Source organism: Carassius auratus, chromosome 42 (genome assembly GCF_003368295.1).
Source record: "Carassius auratus strain Wakin chromosome 42, ASM336829v1, whole genome shotgun sequence".
NCBI classification, from domain to species: Eukaryota; Metazoa; Chordata; class Actinopteri; order Cypriniformes; family Cyprinidae; genus Carassius; species Carassius auratus.
Window position 1 is genome coordinate 13544032 of NC_039284.1, and position 16868 is coordinate 13560899.

A 16868-nucleotide genomic window follows, 5' to 3' on the forward strand; every position below is an offset into this window, starting at 1 on the left:
TACTGAAAGTTAGAGCGAGAGAAAAATTAAAATAAAATTAAAATATAAGTGTGTTTAATATGAAATAAATGTAATAAAAATTCATAAATATCCCTCACCGATAAACTTCCCCCAGTACTGTGAGAAAAATCACATACATTTTGAGGAATTTTTGATTTGCCTTAAAAGTAAGATTTTAACACACATAATGTGTATTTTCCCCAATATCACCATATCACAAAAATAAGGAATCAAGTAGTTATTATAAATATTGTATATCTAACATTACCTCACTGAATCTATTGAATCTACTGAACTCACCATTATTAAACAGAAAATTTTAGTGTTGATAAAATAACCATAATGTAAATATCACACGAATAATGAAGCAGCTTTTTTTTTTTTAACCAACCTATTAAAAATGAGGGGAAAAACCTATATATCCCAAACAACTTCAGTTCAGTTTTGCAGTTCTGAGCCATGGATTCCCTCAGGAATTTCAAACAGATTATTAGATTAGCCGTTTTGATTTATGAATTAAAAAATAAGGCTCATGGATAACATTAGACTACTAGAAATCTTAATTCCCGAGGGTACATGGTGAACTAGACTTCCAGGTTGGCCAACAAATTGATGTAACAACTGCAGAGCGCAACTGTTAAAATGATTAGTAAAATCTCACCAGAGCATATCTGACCTGGTTGAATTCATAAAAAAAAATCATTCAGGATGAAGGCTTACTTTATTATTGCCTGATTTTTATATGCTTTCATAAATATCCTATTCTGTTGACAAAAAGCAGGAACTTGGCTGTGAAACCTAAGACATATTTAAATTAAGTTATGCCTTCTGTCAGGAAACAGTAGTAATGATTTTTAAAAGTTGCATTCCCGATTTTCTTCACTTTAATATTTTAATATAATCTATTAAATTATAATCTTAGGACAGGTCGTTTCAACAGTTATAATTTTATAACAACAATAAGATTCACCTGTATGCATCTGCAATGCATTATAAATATATATATATATATTATGTGTTGGTCTACATAATATACATAAGGTTTAATTAATTGCACCATATTCTAGTAATATATTACATTACATTCTTAACTCTTCAATAATTACAGAAACATCTTATGGAGTGGTAATGTTTTCATGATTACTTTTCAAATACTGTATACATGAATTTCCAGCAAATGTAGAGTTCACAGTTATTTCATTTACAGTTAGAGGTATTTAAAAAGTTTGCATGCGATGAATCTCCACTAAAATCATCCCACCAAAATGAATCATCACCTTCAGTGTTTGATGTTGCACACAAGGCATCTTCAAATTGTATTCAAGCCTGTTGAATCACAAACTAAACTTTAGCCTGCACTGAGTGACTGCCCACATGAAGAAGTTTTGTACTTTTATAAGGTATCATGTCAAATTCAGGTTGTAGTAACTAATATAAAATAACATACATGAAGATGAACCACAGCAAATACATACAGATTTATTTTGCATGAGAAATATAATGGTATCAAATACACTCTCTCTCTCTCTCTCTCTCTCTCTCTCTCTCTCTCTCTCTCTCACACACACACACACACACACACATCCAAATAAACCTCAAACTGAAGGAAGATTCTGTCTTGTTACTGGTAATTACAATACATTAACATGAGAGATTGCCTTAGGATAAACAAACTGCCTTCCCTAAATGTAATAAAACTGGACATTGTGCAGATAAACAAACAGACTTAAAGGTGCACTAAATAATTTGTTAATGTATTACATTTCATAAACCACTGCCACTTTGCATTAGAGCTCTTTCATTTCTTATTTCTGTTTTTTTTTTCTTTTCTTTTTTTGTCTATTAACTTTAAGAACTTAGTTACTGTATGTCTTCAATATTTATATTGTATTTGGTTCGTTTTATGTCTGTTTTGTTTAATTCTGATGAGAACCTTGAGCAATGCAAAAGTATAAATATGCTATATTAATAAAATAAATATCTAAACTTATTAATAATTGCTTAAAATGCACAACACAGCAAGTCATACAATCTCAACATAGCGGACCCTATGAGGGTGAAACCCACCTTAAAATACATCTGTATTTTATATGCAAATGATATGACTGGATCTCATGTGAGTGTAAAACATATTTTGCTAAAACTAATTTTTGTTAGCTACAAGTGGAAAAATTAATTAGTACACCTTTAAAAGAGAAGATAATACCAGACTTTCTTGCAATACATAATAGTCCAATGATGCAAACATGAAGAAAAAACACATAAGCCCATACAATGTCTGATAAGTGTTTTACAGTTAATTTGTCATAAACCTGAAAAGGTCTACATGAAGCACTTAGCTGACACAGACATCCCCTTTTTCTCTCAGTCTTTTTGCGCATGAAAAGTGACAAATGTAACTGCAATTTGGTATCACATGAGCCAATGTCTGATGTGCATCAAAAAGTCAAGGATGGTTGTATAAAACCTCCAGAAGTCCAAAAAAGAGTTAAAGATGGACGTAGCAGGAGAAAGATCAGCAATACACTGACCAATAAATAAGATTAAAAATTATATAGGCTCCTGGGAAGATCATGCGGGAGTACTTATCAATGGCATGCGTGTTCTGCATAATGCGTAAGGCGCGGATGCCCTTTTTCTTGGTGGTGGTGGACTCGCTGCTCATGGACATGTGAACCACCATGTGCTCATGTTTCTCTGGCACCACATCCTCAAGAACCATGGGAGCTTCTGTGTAGCCAGCCAAGCTGTTGGTGTCAGCCTCACTGTAGGTCCCATCTAACATCATGGTCCTGGTGTGGGACATACCGCAGGTGCAGGGCAATGACTGGAACAGGTTGAGTTTGGCACCCAGGGAGAACAGAGAACAAAGAGAAGATATCATTAGCAAGGGCAAATTATCAGTTGGCTTTATTTAGCTGATGGCTGACTATCTTATTAACATTCCTCAACCCTTAAAAAGAGGGGTTAGAAATGAGAAAAGAAAGTATTAAAAAAAAAATTCATATAAAAGTATTTTTCTCCATAGAACTGACTTTTAACAATAAATTAGAAACTGTTAGTTATGAGGTTGTTAAATCAACTGGAATGAATTCTAATTCTGTAGAGGCCAACAGCTCATATTATTTAAACTGATTTAAATAATCACGTTTAAAGTGGAATATCTGATGGAAAAGCTTTAGCGCCCAGACATTCCCATGAAGTGCTGTAGATACAGACAGTCTTCTTACTCTCTCAAACTATTTAAATATATGTAGATCCATTTTTTTTGTAATGTTGTAATTCACCTCACTGGTTGAGGTCATATAACGCCTAAACAAAGACTTCTGAAAATCTATACATTGAAAAATGAATGGGAAAATACTTCCAGAACCATGACCAGGGATAAAGTGGATGGGCACTGTTGCACTCAATAGAGAAGTTAAAATGCCAATAGCATATACAGTAGAGTAATTTGTAATATTAAGCATGATTACAATTAGGCAAATTTTCTGTATGCATAGAAATCAATGTAAAATATGCACTGTGAAGTACAATATCCCACAGTGCAATGACACATGACCTTCCATTCAGAAGTAATCGGAAGTAATATCCACATATTCTTTTGTGTTAGGATATCTGATTAGAATAACAAGAGTTTTCCAGTTTACACTGCTTCATTTTTATTTGCATTTACATAATGAGATCACACAGAAAAGTCATGAGGCCATGGCAAAGTAATGGATTAGAGTTGGAAAACACTGCATAATTGGAAAAATCTTTTTTTACCTGCTCTCTAACTGCTCGATCTCTGAGCTTACGCTCTCTCCTCTCCTGGACCGTGGTCAGATAGTTGACTGCTGCATACTCCAAGACGGACAGGAACACAAACACAAAACTGACCCACAGGTAAATGTCCACAGCTTTGATGTAGGAGACTCTGGGCATGGAGGCGTTCACCCCAGTGATGATGGTGGACATGGTGAGCACCGTGGTGATACCTTGATCAAATCAGCACATCCTGTTAAGATCTGCATGTGCGTGACTTGACATTAGAAGTAACGATGACATTTGTGATAATCTTACCTAATGAAACTCTGGCTGGAACAGCCCTGCGATCAATCCAGAACGACACCCATGACAACATAACCATAAGTGTGGCAGGGAAATAAGTCTGCAGCAGGAAGAAGAAGATGTGGCGGCGAAGGGTAAAGTTTATATACAGGCGGTTGTACCAACCTAAAGAGAGAAAGAGATAAAAATGCACATGGAGTCAAATATAAATCCAGCGAACAATTTAGCCACAAATTTTAACAAATGGCATTCACACTACCATTCAAAAGTTTAGGGTTGATAAGATTTTTTTATGAGAAGTCTCTCAAGGCTGCATTTATTTGAACAAATTACAATTCATAATAACTGTTTTCTGTTTTAATTACCATTACTTCAGTCTCCAGTGTCGCATGATCCTTAAGAAATCATTTTAATATGCTGCTTTGGTTCTCAAGAAACATTTCTTATTACTATCATCAATGTTAAAAACAGTTGTGCTGGCCAATATTTTTGAGTACACCATGATACTTTAGATTTCTTTGATGAATAGAAAGCACAATACGGCATTTATTTTGAAATGGAAATCTTTCGTTACATTATAAATATCTTTAATGTATTAATATCTATCAAAAATCGTAACGACCCTAAACATTTGACCAGCTCAGAGAAGACAAGTTAATATGTACTCGCAGATGCCACTTGCTTTGATAATTAATGCAATGACATTCATACACATTTAAGTGTGACTTAAGCGTCCAAATTAATCTTGGGGCCACACTACTTGAAATAAATCAATTTGACAAAAAATCCCCCAATACCTGTGCTGCTGTAGAAAGCCAGGCGAGAGGTGGTGTGAAACTTCTGAATGAGGAACTGAGAGAGAGAGATTTTGTCATCTATACTCAAAGACTCATCTCCACTTTTCCAGTACAGCATCAGATCCTCATCTGTGTAGGCGTCTAGAAAAGAAGGATCCATTTCAGGAAAAACTAACTTGGCAGAGTGGATTGAGCATGTGTCACATCAAAAATAACTCAAATGAATGATTCACTCACAGCTCTCCAACTCCAAAGTGCAGGTCTGTGTATCCAGCGGGAAACGGCTGAAGTCCATGTTGCAGGCTGCTGTAACGGTGACCCTGGGCACAAGAACCATGTATAACACGGATGAAAATACAGAAACCCACCGTCTTAGATCTTTATATTTCATCATATTCCACGGACGGCTGCTTTATTCACTTTTCGAACCCAAAAACCATTTGCATATGCAGTTTCAAATGAAATTCTGTCATCATTTACTCAACTCCATGTCCATACAACATTTTTTTTTTTCACCCAGCCCTACTTTCATGCTTCTGTGAAATGCAAAAAGTAGTTTTCTAGCAGAGTGTCCAATCTGCTCTTTCCACACAATTGACGTAAAAGAACAGCTTGGACATTCTGCTAAGCATCTCCTTTTGAGTTCCACAAAAAAGAGAAAGTCATATGGGCTTGGGATGACACTAGCTTTGGTAAGAAAGCTCCTGCTAAGAATAAAAATGTAAATGTGATGTAAATTTTGCTTAGTAATGCTAGTCAAGAAGGCATATTAGCGCCATTTACAGAACCGACACTAAGACCGTTTAATTTTTCTCTCTCTCTCTCTGTTCTCTGTAGTGGTGTCCATCATTTGTTGGACAATGGAAATAATCTGGGCCAGTCCCATCAATAACGACTCTTTCCCTGGAGCCAGAACAGTGTCTGAAATTTGACTTTGAACTCAGCACTAGCCCTTCATTCTAGACTGCACGCAGGTAGCTTGGCCTAATTTTTAACTCACAGCACAAAAGACACAGCAAAAACATCACAGGCCAGAAGCGTCATTCTAATTTTAACACCGCAGCAATATGCAAATGCTTAAGCCCGGCGACGTGCTTTTGTTTTCTGACCACATTAAAAATGAAACCACATTCAGTAGCTTGGAGATGAAATGTAGCAACTGCTGAAAAATATTAACTTTTTCCTAACATTGTACAAAATAAACAGGAATTATAATAAATATGTATAAGTATATTTGCATAAATACATTTAAACTCTATACATAACTTATATTTCATTGGATTTATAATGGCTCACTTAAAAGTCAGAAATGGCGGTGTAGATAATCTGCTTTTTTACCTCAGGCTGTAAAGAACGTGACCATCAGGGAACACTCTCAGCATGATATTTTCTGTGGTGGTGTCATGAATAAAAGATCTTTTAGAGTGGACGAAGAAGACGTCAGGAACCCAGATCTTTTTCACCAAGCGTCCGTCGAAAGTCATGCTTTTATTTGTAGTGCTGGTGAAAGACAAGCGCTCGTCCTTCCAGTAATGTCTCAGGTATAATGTCATAGTAAAGTCCTACAACAGATGGAGGAAAAAAACATTTTTTAAGAAGGGTTTTTACAATATTTAGTTAAAGCACAGTGATTTTTAAAAAAGTCTCTACCATTCTTGTTTTCTGAACTGTTCAAAAGTTTTTTTCTTTAACAAACTAATAATTTTATTCGGCAAGGATGCAATCAATTGATCAAGTGACAGTTAAGTAATTCATAATGTTATAAACATTTCTATTTCAAATAAATTATGTTCTTTTAAACATCCTTTTCATCCAAAGAATCATGACAAAACTCACAAGAATGAATTGCATATTAAAATAAGTTAAACAAAAACTGGCATTCAAAATTATTATTATTATTATTATTATTTTTTTTTTGTACTGTATTTCTATCAAATAATTGCAGTCTTGGTGAAACAAACTTCTTTTGAAAAATATTTCTGACCCCAAACATAAGAACGGGAGTGTATATTAAGGTTAATCTCATGACAACCCGTTACATTTGACCCCAAAATCAGAAAAAAAAAGATAAAATAATTATATTTGGCATAAATAAAATTTTTGGACCATTAGGATTTTTAGTATTGAGACATATTTCTCAAGTACGGAACCCCGCACATGACATGTGCGCACGATTTACTAATTCGTTCCCTCACTTTACTAAAACGTGCACACGATTACTATTGCATTCCCTCGATTTACTATAGCGTTCCCTTGTTTTACTATTGTGTTCCCCCGATTTTCTAAATCGTGAGCACGATTTAGCAAATCGAGGGAACAAATTAGTAAATAATGCGCCCAATTTATAAATCGAGTGAACGCAATAGTAAATCGAGGGAACGCTATAGTAATCGTGTGCACGTTTTAGTACATTGAGGGAATGAATTAGTAAATCGCGCACGATTTAGCCTTATAATTTTTCCAGTGTGTCATGTGTGGGGCTCTGTACTCAAGCCTCTTATACTGTGAGGTAAAAAATATTTGACAATATGTGAAAGAAAAACATATGACTTTTAAAGAATAGTTTACCAAAAAAAAAAATTACTCATTTTGTTTGCTCATGTGTTGTTTATACTCACCCCTATTTTTTTTCCAAACCTGTACGACTTTCTTTTTTGTTGGGACACAAAAGCAGACATCTGGAGACTGTATATGTCAGAAAAATGAGACTAGAGCTTCTGTTTCCTTTTTGAAGTACCATAAAAGTGGTTTATATGACTTGTGTGGAATATCCCAAATCTTCAGTCCTCTGAAGACAGAAGAACATAGCGCACAAGTCATAGGAACCACTTTTTTGGGACTTTAGTATCCTTTTGAAGCTTGAAAGCTATATTCCTTGTCATTGCACTCAAAAGAGTGACCACAGTCTTCAGAAATTCTCCTTTTGTGATCCAAGGAAGGAAGTCTTTATGTTCGCAACAACATGAGGGTGAGTTTTTCTTCATAGAGATAAGAATGGGATTTCCTATGCTTTACAGTAATGACAATTGAGATGTGTGCATATGACGGTCATAAATTTAATGCCCAAGGATAAAAACATCACGTTGGCTTTATTTTCTGAGCAAAATGTGGTTTCTTTCTTTTTATTTTGGGGTGAAACAAGACCATGTTCTTCAAAGGTTTAGTGAGAACCACTTATTTACTTTATAAATACAGGCAATGTAACACTGTAAAGTTTTGGGAGTGACAACTGTTTTTCGCTGTAGCAAGTACAAAACCAACTTCACATCTTTTCCTTACAACAATTCCTTTGATCTTTTCTTTGCAGTTTGTTTAAATAGAAAGTTGGTGTAACTCTCGATCCTCCAAATGCCTCTCTAAATTGCTCAAGCAGACTTCTCTATTCTTTCTTTTGGTTATATAACAATAAAATGGCTAGTAATGATATACGGTCAAGAAAAGCACAACACAGTTTCTTTGTTGCATCGCACAAAGGCTTGTGAAATCCAAAACATGACATGAATGGGTGTCATATTCTGTTAAAACAGAAGTAAAAAGCAGATCCATGATCAAAGTTTCAACCATCAGAGACGCAGCAGCTCTTTTAGGATTACCCTTTTGGGATTAAGTAACTGCGAAAAAAGCCAGTAATAAATGGACGAAAAGCAAGAGAATTATGAAATTGAAAGTGATTCTTACAAAACTTGTGAAGATCATGTCCAGGTGTATGTGTATATATATATGTATATATATATGTATATATACTCAGCCAGTTCGTTATGCTGGGTGTTGTTTTACATGACCATAGAGGATTTTTAAACTAAGTAGGTTACAGTTATCTATCTATCTATCTATCTATCTATCTATCTATCTATCTATCTATCTATCTATCTATCTATCTATCTATCTATCTATCTATCTATCTATCTATTGGTTTGTCTATCTGTCTATCTATCTATCCAGTGGTTTGGTAGAAAAGCAAATGAAAATGCCCTTTAACCCCTTGGTGAAAAACTATAATAATACTATGAATCTATGACATTGGTTGACAGTTGTGACACATTACATCATGTTGTGAACTAGCAGTCAGGTTTTCACCATCAGGCAGACGCAACAATGCTTCACTGACAGAGCTGACAGATCTGTGTTTGCGTCTGAGGGGGTGAATGTGTTTGGGCTATTTTCATTTCCTTTGCTGTGACCCCCTGCTGAACAAAGAGCAATTCCCAAACGTATGCCGAGTCAGAACATCTAAATGAGTGACTTTTTAGATACTCTATTCATAGGAGGAATGCCAGCAAACATGGGAGTGTTTCTTTTTCTTTGCCCTATATAGGAACACATCATTATAAAAAGAACAGGGGGACTGTATGGACTAGCAGGAGAACTTTCATTAGTTCTTAGCCTTTACTACGCAAACGTTTAAGTATAATACACTTAAAGGGAATCTTTGAGCTCCCTCTTATATCATCCTTTAATACCATAGCCGTGGTAGAGAAGGAATAGAAGGCATTAAAGGAATAGATCATACAAAAAAAGAAAAGAAAATTCTGACACGATTTACTCACCTTCCTGTCGTCGCAAACTGTTATTTTGTCCATAGATCACAAAAAGAAGAGTTTTGAATCTTTACACCATTGCAGTGACAGTTCATAGAGACCATGAGTGTCAAACTGAGAGTAGAGACCATGACTGTCAGGAAGGTGAGTAAAGGCAAGAAAATAAACCCACTAAAAATAAAAAGCACCATAAAAGTCCTTAATAATCTTACATTCTTGTTTATCAGAAATGGAAGGATAAGTTTACACACACACACACACACAAAAACATTTCGCTGTTGACATGACATTTTTGAACCTGGACGTGTTTGTATCTATCATTGAAATCCACTGAAAATATCTAATATCGAAATGATAGCGAATAAATAATATACATTTGTTTTTTTTGGGGGGGGGGGGTTAATTATTCCTATTTTAGAATCTCATCTTCCCAGAGGATCGATCTGCACACACACACATCCGGCTGCTTCTATGTGATCTGATTGACTGTTAACTTTCCCCAACATTAAAAATGGTGTAAAAAGCTTGAGAAAAGTGCACAAGGCTCCATCTGCAAAGCTAAAAGCATAAAAAATGTCTAACTAAAATCGATCTAAACGAGTTTAATAAGATACTGCTTTGTAAAAGAAATATGTGAAATCAAGGTCAGAGAAAGTCCACGTCCATGCAAAAATTTAATCAAAGCATGCTAATTCATTTTTAGGAAAAAATTATTCTCAACATGAAATAACAGACCGATTATATTATCACCGAAGCAATTCGAGTGGAATATTTACATGAAAAATAAGCATGAATGTCAGAAAGTAATTGGTTTCTGTCTCTTTGCTTCAGTGGCACTGAGCTGCACAAACTCCACAAGTTTGTGTAAATCTTCTCCAGCACGATCCAAAGACAATCTTGTGCTTCAGTGGAAGCAAAAACGTATAACTATCTGTACAGAGAGTCACATGATCAATGACACAAATTGTACTTATTTGATTAGTGACCTAGCAATGGTTTTCTCTTTCAGAATCATAAAACTTCATATTTCCCAGTTTTAAATAAAAACAGATTTGGTTTCGGACTTTCTAAGATTTTATACTGTATGAATTAAAAGTTCTATGTAAAATAATTGTATGGGGTATATGATACACAATACAGGCAACTTTATGGCTTAATATCAAATAATGATAGGCTAAATTCACCTGCCTATCAATGCATATCACAAACTCCAATACTCAAAACCAAATGCACTCCAGAAAAAGTAAAAATCCCAGTCTTTACACAGCGGTGCTTAATAATGAGGCTGTTTACCCCTCTAGAGGGAGCCAGTGTAGATTTAATGTCTGCTGGTCAAGTAACTGACCTGAATGTTTTCAAACTGTGCATACTAAATACTGTATCTGCAATCTGTACATAAGATCAAAACAATGCAACTAAAATTATTTTTATTGGCATTCAGAGAACTGATGGAGTGAAGACCTTATAACAGTAGTTTATCAACAGGACTTAAGACTTTCTTAGTCTCATGCTTGAAGTACATTTGTCTTATTTTGAGTAATCTTCAGAGGATTTGGATGCCAAACATTTTAAATTACACATGTCTTTACATGTCTTTGAAGATTTAAAAAAAGAAAAAGGCTCCAAACTGAGGTTGTGGCTTACAAATGAAGGCAAAGAAATGCAATTTACATTTGCAACACAGAAATGTGATGAACTAACCTCCAAATGCGGGCCTCATGGTGAAGTCATGGTCATCCACTTTCAACAGCTGCTCTGTTTTCAGTCGCCGTGATTTTGTCACATCCGGTGGCTTCTTTGCCAGGGAGCTGCGGGTTTCAAAGTCACAAAAAACTCAGATCAGCCTCTTATATCAGACATTAGACAATGTGCACTATTGCTAGGTGGAATCTACCAGAGGTTCAATGACGTTTACATAATTTCTGTGAAAACGCAGCCGCAAAAGTGTAATGACGGATTAAGATCATGCACTGCACTTGTACCAACAAATTGTTAAGGCAGTGGTGAACTAACCATAGCAGCCGGATCTGTTACAAATTACAGGAGATGTTATCGACAGACATGTGAGTCCTGAACACTAGATTCATGAACTGTGATTGCTCCAGTCAGACAATGCACATAATTAACTCTTTATGTGACAATCACTGACAGTGAGAAGTCGACTGCCTCGTTCCTCTCAGCTTCTTGTCATTTGTAATTTATTTCCTGTTGCGAATATGAGACAGAAGGCAGTTTGCCATGACTGGCACCCTGTCTGCAGCGCTACTGCTGGATTTTCTCATTAATTCTGCAGATTGTTTGTTTGTTTTCATTTTGTAGACCCATGAAGCTGTACCCATGTGAGCTGTTTGTCAGGACAGCTTTGTGCCAACGTACTGTCCTTGGCAGATGGGCGAAATGATGAAACGTGGCTGTTTGTCTGAGTAAGAAGCACCAGTTCGAGCACACCAGTGATATGTGTTCGGTTCAGTGGCGGTATCATCTGTCTGGGTCACGTTAATTGTGCATTGGCCCCTGGCCTCATTTATGGCACTATGCCGTCATACAGAAATCAGACTAATAAAGGTGGTCGGAAAATTAGTCTGCGAAAGACCAATGAATGAGTTCAAACTATCGCCACTTATGCGCAGCATCTCGGAACACATAAATCAGATACATTATTATAAAATGCATGAAATTAGTAATGGACCGATATAGATCCGATACCCTGAAAAATTTTTACTCCGTAAATTTAACTATTTATTACTAAGAAAGACAGTTTAATTAAACATGAAATTGAAATTAAATTTGCAGATGAAAAAAAAAAAAACAAGTCAAAAATTGACAACAAGACATGCATTTTAGATTTCTATAATTAAATAGTATAATTAAGGTGAATTGCTGCCTGAAGTTAAAAACAGTCTAAACATGCAGTCATAAATTCAGTGATGAATCAAACTCTGAAAACTCAGAAATAATAATAAATAAATAAATAATCGCGACTAGTAAAAAATATATGTGCACTTGTTGACAGACATCTGGAGTCATCTTTATTGTGTTTATTGCTATACTATTCCTCATCATCATCATTTGTGAACCCAGGCCAGCAGTGTGCAAGTGAAATGTCAATCCAAGTTCAGTTGTCAAATACTGAATAGGTGTCACTTACGTCCCATGCTTCTGAGTTTCCACAGCTCCTGTCCACCTCCTCTCTCGCGTGGTGTGTTTATTCCGGCATTCCCCAAACGAGGCCAGGAAGAGCACTAAAATCAGGAACTGTCTCAGATAAGGCATTATGCAGAGCAGGTTTGAAATCTACAGGTGTGTCCTGAAATCCAGTTTAATCCATGAACTCGGTGACTCGGGAAAGGCAGCATCTTTTTTCGCTCTCGGCGCAGAAATCGCTGCAGCTCTCATCTCTGGCATGCGCGATGTGTGGATGGTTTAAATATCAGCGCGGCGCGACGCGACGCATGCTGCAGCTCCGCGCGGCGTCTTCTGCCTGTCATTGGTTATCAGCTGCACAGCTGCTTTGACCACATGGCATCAACGGTGGGCATACACGCCTTTCCATTCTCACAGCTGTCTGTGCGGCTGGAGGAAAAGACGGATTAAGACACATATGACCTCAAAAAGCTCTATATCGGGAGCTATGAATGCTTTCAAATCTAATGCACGGGTGAAATGCATAACCTTCACTAAAAGCCAAAACATCCTCGTGATTGACGCAATTCCATATAGGCTAATTCTCGTGGGATCAATGCATAGTAGGCCTACTGTAGTCTGTAGGTGTGAAAGGACAAGTTCGATTCACTTCCGATTTTACGATGATTATTTTTGTTTACAATACTGTGTATTACATAATCTTGGCATTTTCTAGCCTATATTTAGAACACTGTGAAACAATCAACCAAACGGAAATAATAAATCGTAGGTTTAATTGCGGGCGCGCAATTTGTAACACGAATTTGCGAGGCTTCCGGTGTCACTCGGTTCCCGTTATTTTGTGCTGCATATTATTACAAACTAGTATACTTCTTATCATATTAGTTAAATATATTTAAATATGTGATAGGAAGTATACTAGTATTTTTACTAGTATTTACTATATATTTAAACTAATATTTAAATATATTTAAATAATATGCATCAGAGTGGTTTATCTGTGGATTATTGTGATGTTTTTATAAACTGTTTGCACTCTCATTCTGACGGCACCCATTCACTGCAGAGGATCCATTGATGTGCAAGTGATGTAATGCTAAATTGCTCTTTTGGTGATGAAACAAACTGATCTACTGTACATTTTGAATAGCCTAATGGTGAATTATTGCTTTATTTAATGCTTAAGAAGTAGTTTTTCTTGGTTGGTTCCGCATGTTAATGACAAATGGAATCTCATTGTAAAGTGTTATTGATTTCAAACCAAATGGCATTGAAACAAAGCACATTACACAAAAATTCCTTGATGGAAACTGACGTCATACGTTTCCTTCAAAATGACACCAGTTGCTTAAAATTCCTTGCAAAGATGCCATACAAAATTGAAGTTACTTCTGAGAAAAAGTCTATTTTGTTATCTAATTCAACTGAAATCTTTTCAATCTCATGAAGATTTCACAAACCCCTGGCTTTTTCTTGGGGGGGGGGGGGGTATCTAAAGGTCTGCCTTCGTGTCACTGTCACAGCTGCAGATGGTAAGGCTTTTTTTTCATGCATTTGTCCTCCCACTCACTCAGCTCCGGCTCTACTGCCAGTGAAACTCAGCTTATCTGGGATTTCACAGCAATTCTGTGCTGCCACGCCCCGGCTCCGTATCCACTCGATGCCTGCCACTGAGCTGGAGCATCGCCAGTGTGTCACTAAAGGATCTGTTACATAAAAGTTTGTCAGGCCTCTCATATTAAATGGATAAATCTGTCCCCTGCACAGCCAGGGCTTTTGTGTTGCAGTGTTTGCAAATCAAAATGGAGAAATTCAATTGGAAATAATAACAAAGCTATCCTTGGACCTTTTGTGTAAAGATGAACTGATGGCACGTACAGTATAGGAGGCTCTCCAAACATGCTGTGTCAACCTTATGATATCCAGCCCTAACTGTGTCAAAATGAGCGCTGCCACTGCTGGAATCATTCTCCCCTTTCAAACTGCTGGAAACCTCAAATTGTGGACTAATGTTGCATGCATAACTCATACAGATTTAGATAATAAAAGGAGATGACAACAAGGTTTTTTTTTTTTTTTTTTTTTTTTGCACTGATCCATTGGTTGCTTGGTAAAGTGCAAGGCTCGTGTGAACAATATACCGAGGCATCTGTTTTACTAAAGATATGATGAAAGAATTGCACAAAATCTATGTTCAGTAATGAAATTTAAAGCGTAACTCTTTAAATCATAACGAGATAATATACAGTCAATTTATTAAATGGCATTATTTATGCATATTAAAACAGATACATGATATATTGACTTGAGCCGACTTGATCATTTTGGGTTTTTTCATATTGAAATACAAGTATATATTTAATGAATAAATAAGTGACAAGGAATGTTGATTTGAGTTGAAATCATTTTAGTATATGAGAAAAAAAGACCACAAGTGGATGAGAGATATGAAATTTGCTATGTAGAAAAGACAACAATATGCAAAAATATTTGACTGTCACGATTGGACAGTCAGAACCATGTATTCCAGAGAGGCATGTAAATTATTGTAATATTCATTTTGCTATAATTTCTCATACTTGTAATTCTCATAACATAAAAGGTCCTAGCCTCAAAGATTATTTTATTAAAAAATCAGATATTGGAGTGATAATAGATATTAAATATGTGGGAAATGACTGCAAGCTCAGCATAATCCAACAAAGACGAAAGATAAACCAGTTATATATCTGTAAATGAACACTATGGGATAATTATTAATTTATGAATATTTCCAACTCAAGTGAAGCAAACAGACTGACTTTTTTAGAGTGCATTGAAGCCCCTGCAGAGATTATATATTTATTCTTATTAAATTCACATGAGTGTAATGAAACCGGTAAGCATAGCTTTATTTTAAGCAATCTCGGACTTGCTGTTTCTAAGTTGCATCTATAAAATGTAATGGAGATATTTTCACAGCGAATAGTGTATTCAAACATTTTAACATTTTGAAATTCCCAGTATTAATACAAATCTGAAATAATTAAAAGTGTAAAACTCTCCATACTGTTTTAGAAAGGCTGCTGCTGCAACTCAGAAAACCAAGGACACATTTTGCAGCCCTGCTGGCTCTGAATTGTAATGCTTTTTATGTGCAAAAGGCGGGACATATGCTTTTTATGTGAGCCTTTAAAACAGACAATGTAGTTAAAGGCTTTTAAAAGATATACAATAGTTTTGGTGAAGAAATATGTGACGTATAAATGACTTCAATGTAATATTCTTCTTGAAATGTTCTATACACAAAGAAAAGAAAGAGATAAATGTGCAATGTTTCACAGAGCTTTATGAAGTGGTCTTCAGTTGCCTTCAAAATCTGTTTCCAAGGTGATACACATCAAAATATTGCTCAGTACTGAAGGTTAAATATAGACAAACAGATTTTTGAACTTGTTGTTTTGTGCCACATGTATGATTACTTATCTGACATTTATTCTGAACTCAAGCAATGTGACATGCAGCCTAACTGAAAAGAATAAAAAAGTAAAGCATCTGTTGTTATTAGTCTTTCACCTTAAAGCATGAAACATATGCAATCTGAAGTGAAAAGGAGGCCTACTGTTGCCAATACAAGGGAACATAAAAAAGTGCATCATTCTTTTCATCTAATTTAATTTAAAAAGCTCATTTATTTAAGCGAACTGAACTTTTTTACTGAGACCTTCATTTCCATTTTGCAGGTTTGCAAACAAATTGTTGCATTTGAAACTTGAAAATAGGTCACAAACAAAAAACAAAACAACAACAACAACCCTAAATAAAAATCTTTATCATTAAATTTAATGTTTGCCTCGATTGCTGAAAAATTGAAATGGTTCTTAGATTTGCTGGATGTTGAGAGCCTAAATTATAAGTTATCTTTAATGAAGCGCTTCTGAATTGTTGATAATATTCTGGCTGCATATCCATGTGTCAGCGGGAGGTAAATTCACAAGTCAGATCTGCTGTTTTTCCTCTAACTTTTTCATTTCGTTGGGGAAGTAGCGAGGTCAAAGAAACGCAGGCTGGATGCTGGGCTGTCCTCATCACAGAATCTGGGGCTGTTGATCAGGGCCAATAGTTATGCAACAACAAAGATTACTTTTAAGAGAGGTTGAAACTGAAGAGAATTCCTCTGGACTTCACATCACCTCGCATCATTTTAGCAGCTGTTTGGACTCTCATTTCGACAGCACCCATTCGCTGCAGAGCATCCACTGATGTAATGCTAAACTTCTCCAAATCTGTTTTGATAAACATAACTCATCTACATCTCGGATGGCCCGAGGGTGGATACATTTTCAGCATATCTTCA

General features: G+C 35.8%; 1 protein-coding gene across 1 annotated transcript; it reads right to left on the minus strand.

Annotated features, from left to right (window-relative positions):
• Positions 1-1835: 1835 nt before the first annotated feature.
• Positions 1836-6407, minus strand: LOC113060726 (gamma-aminobutyric acid receptor subunit rho-2-like). Its single transcript, XM_026229876.1, has 6 exons — positions 6189-6407; positions 5088-5170; positions 4851-4991; positions 4066-4218; positions 3769-3980; positions 1836-2827 (listed from the first exon to the last, which is right to left on the minus strand). The coding sequence occupies exons 1-6, from the start codon at positions 6401-6403 to the stop codon at positions 2516-2518; spliced, it is 1116 nt and encodes a 371-aa protein (XP_026085661.1). The 5' UTR covers positions 6404-6407; the 3' UTR covers positions 1836-2515.
• Positions 6408-16868: the final 10461 nt, after the last annotated feature.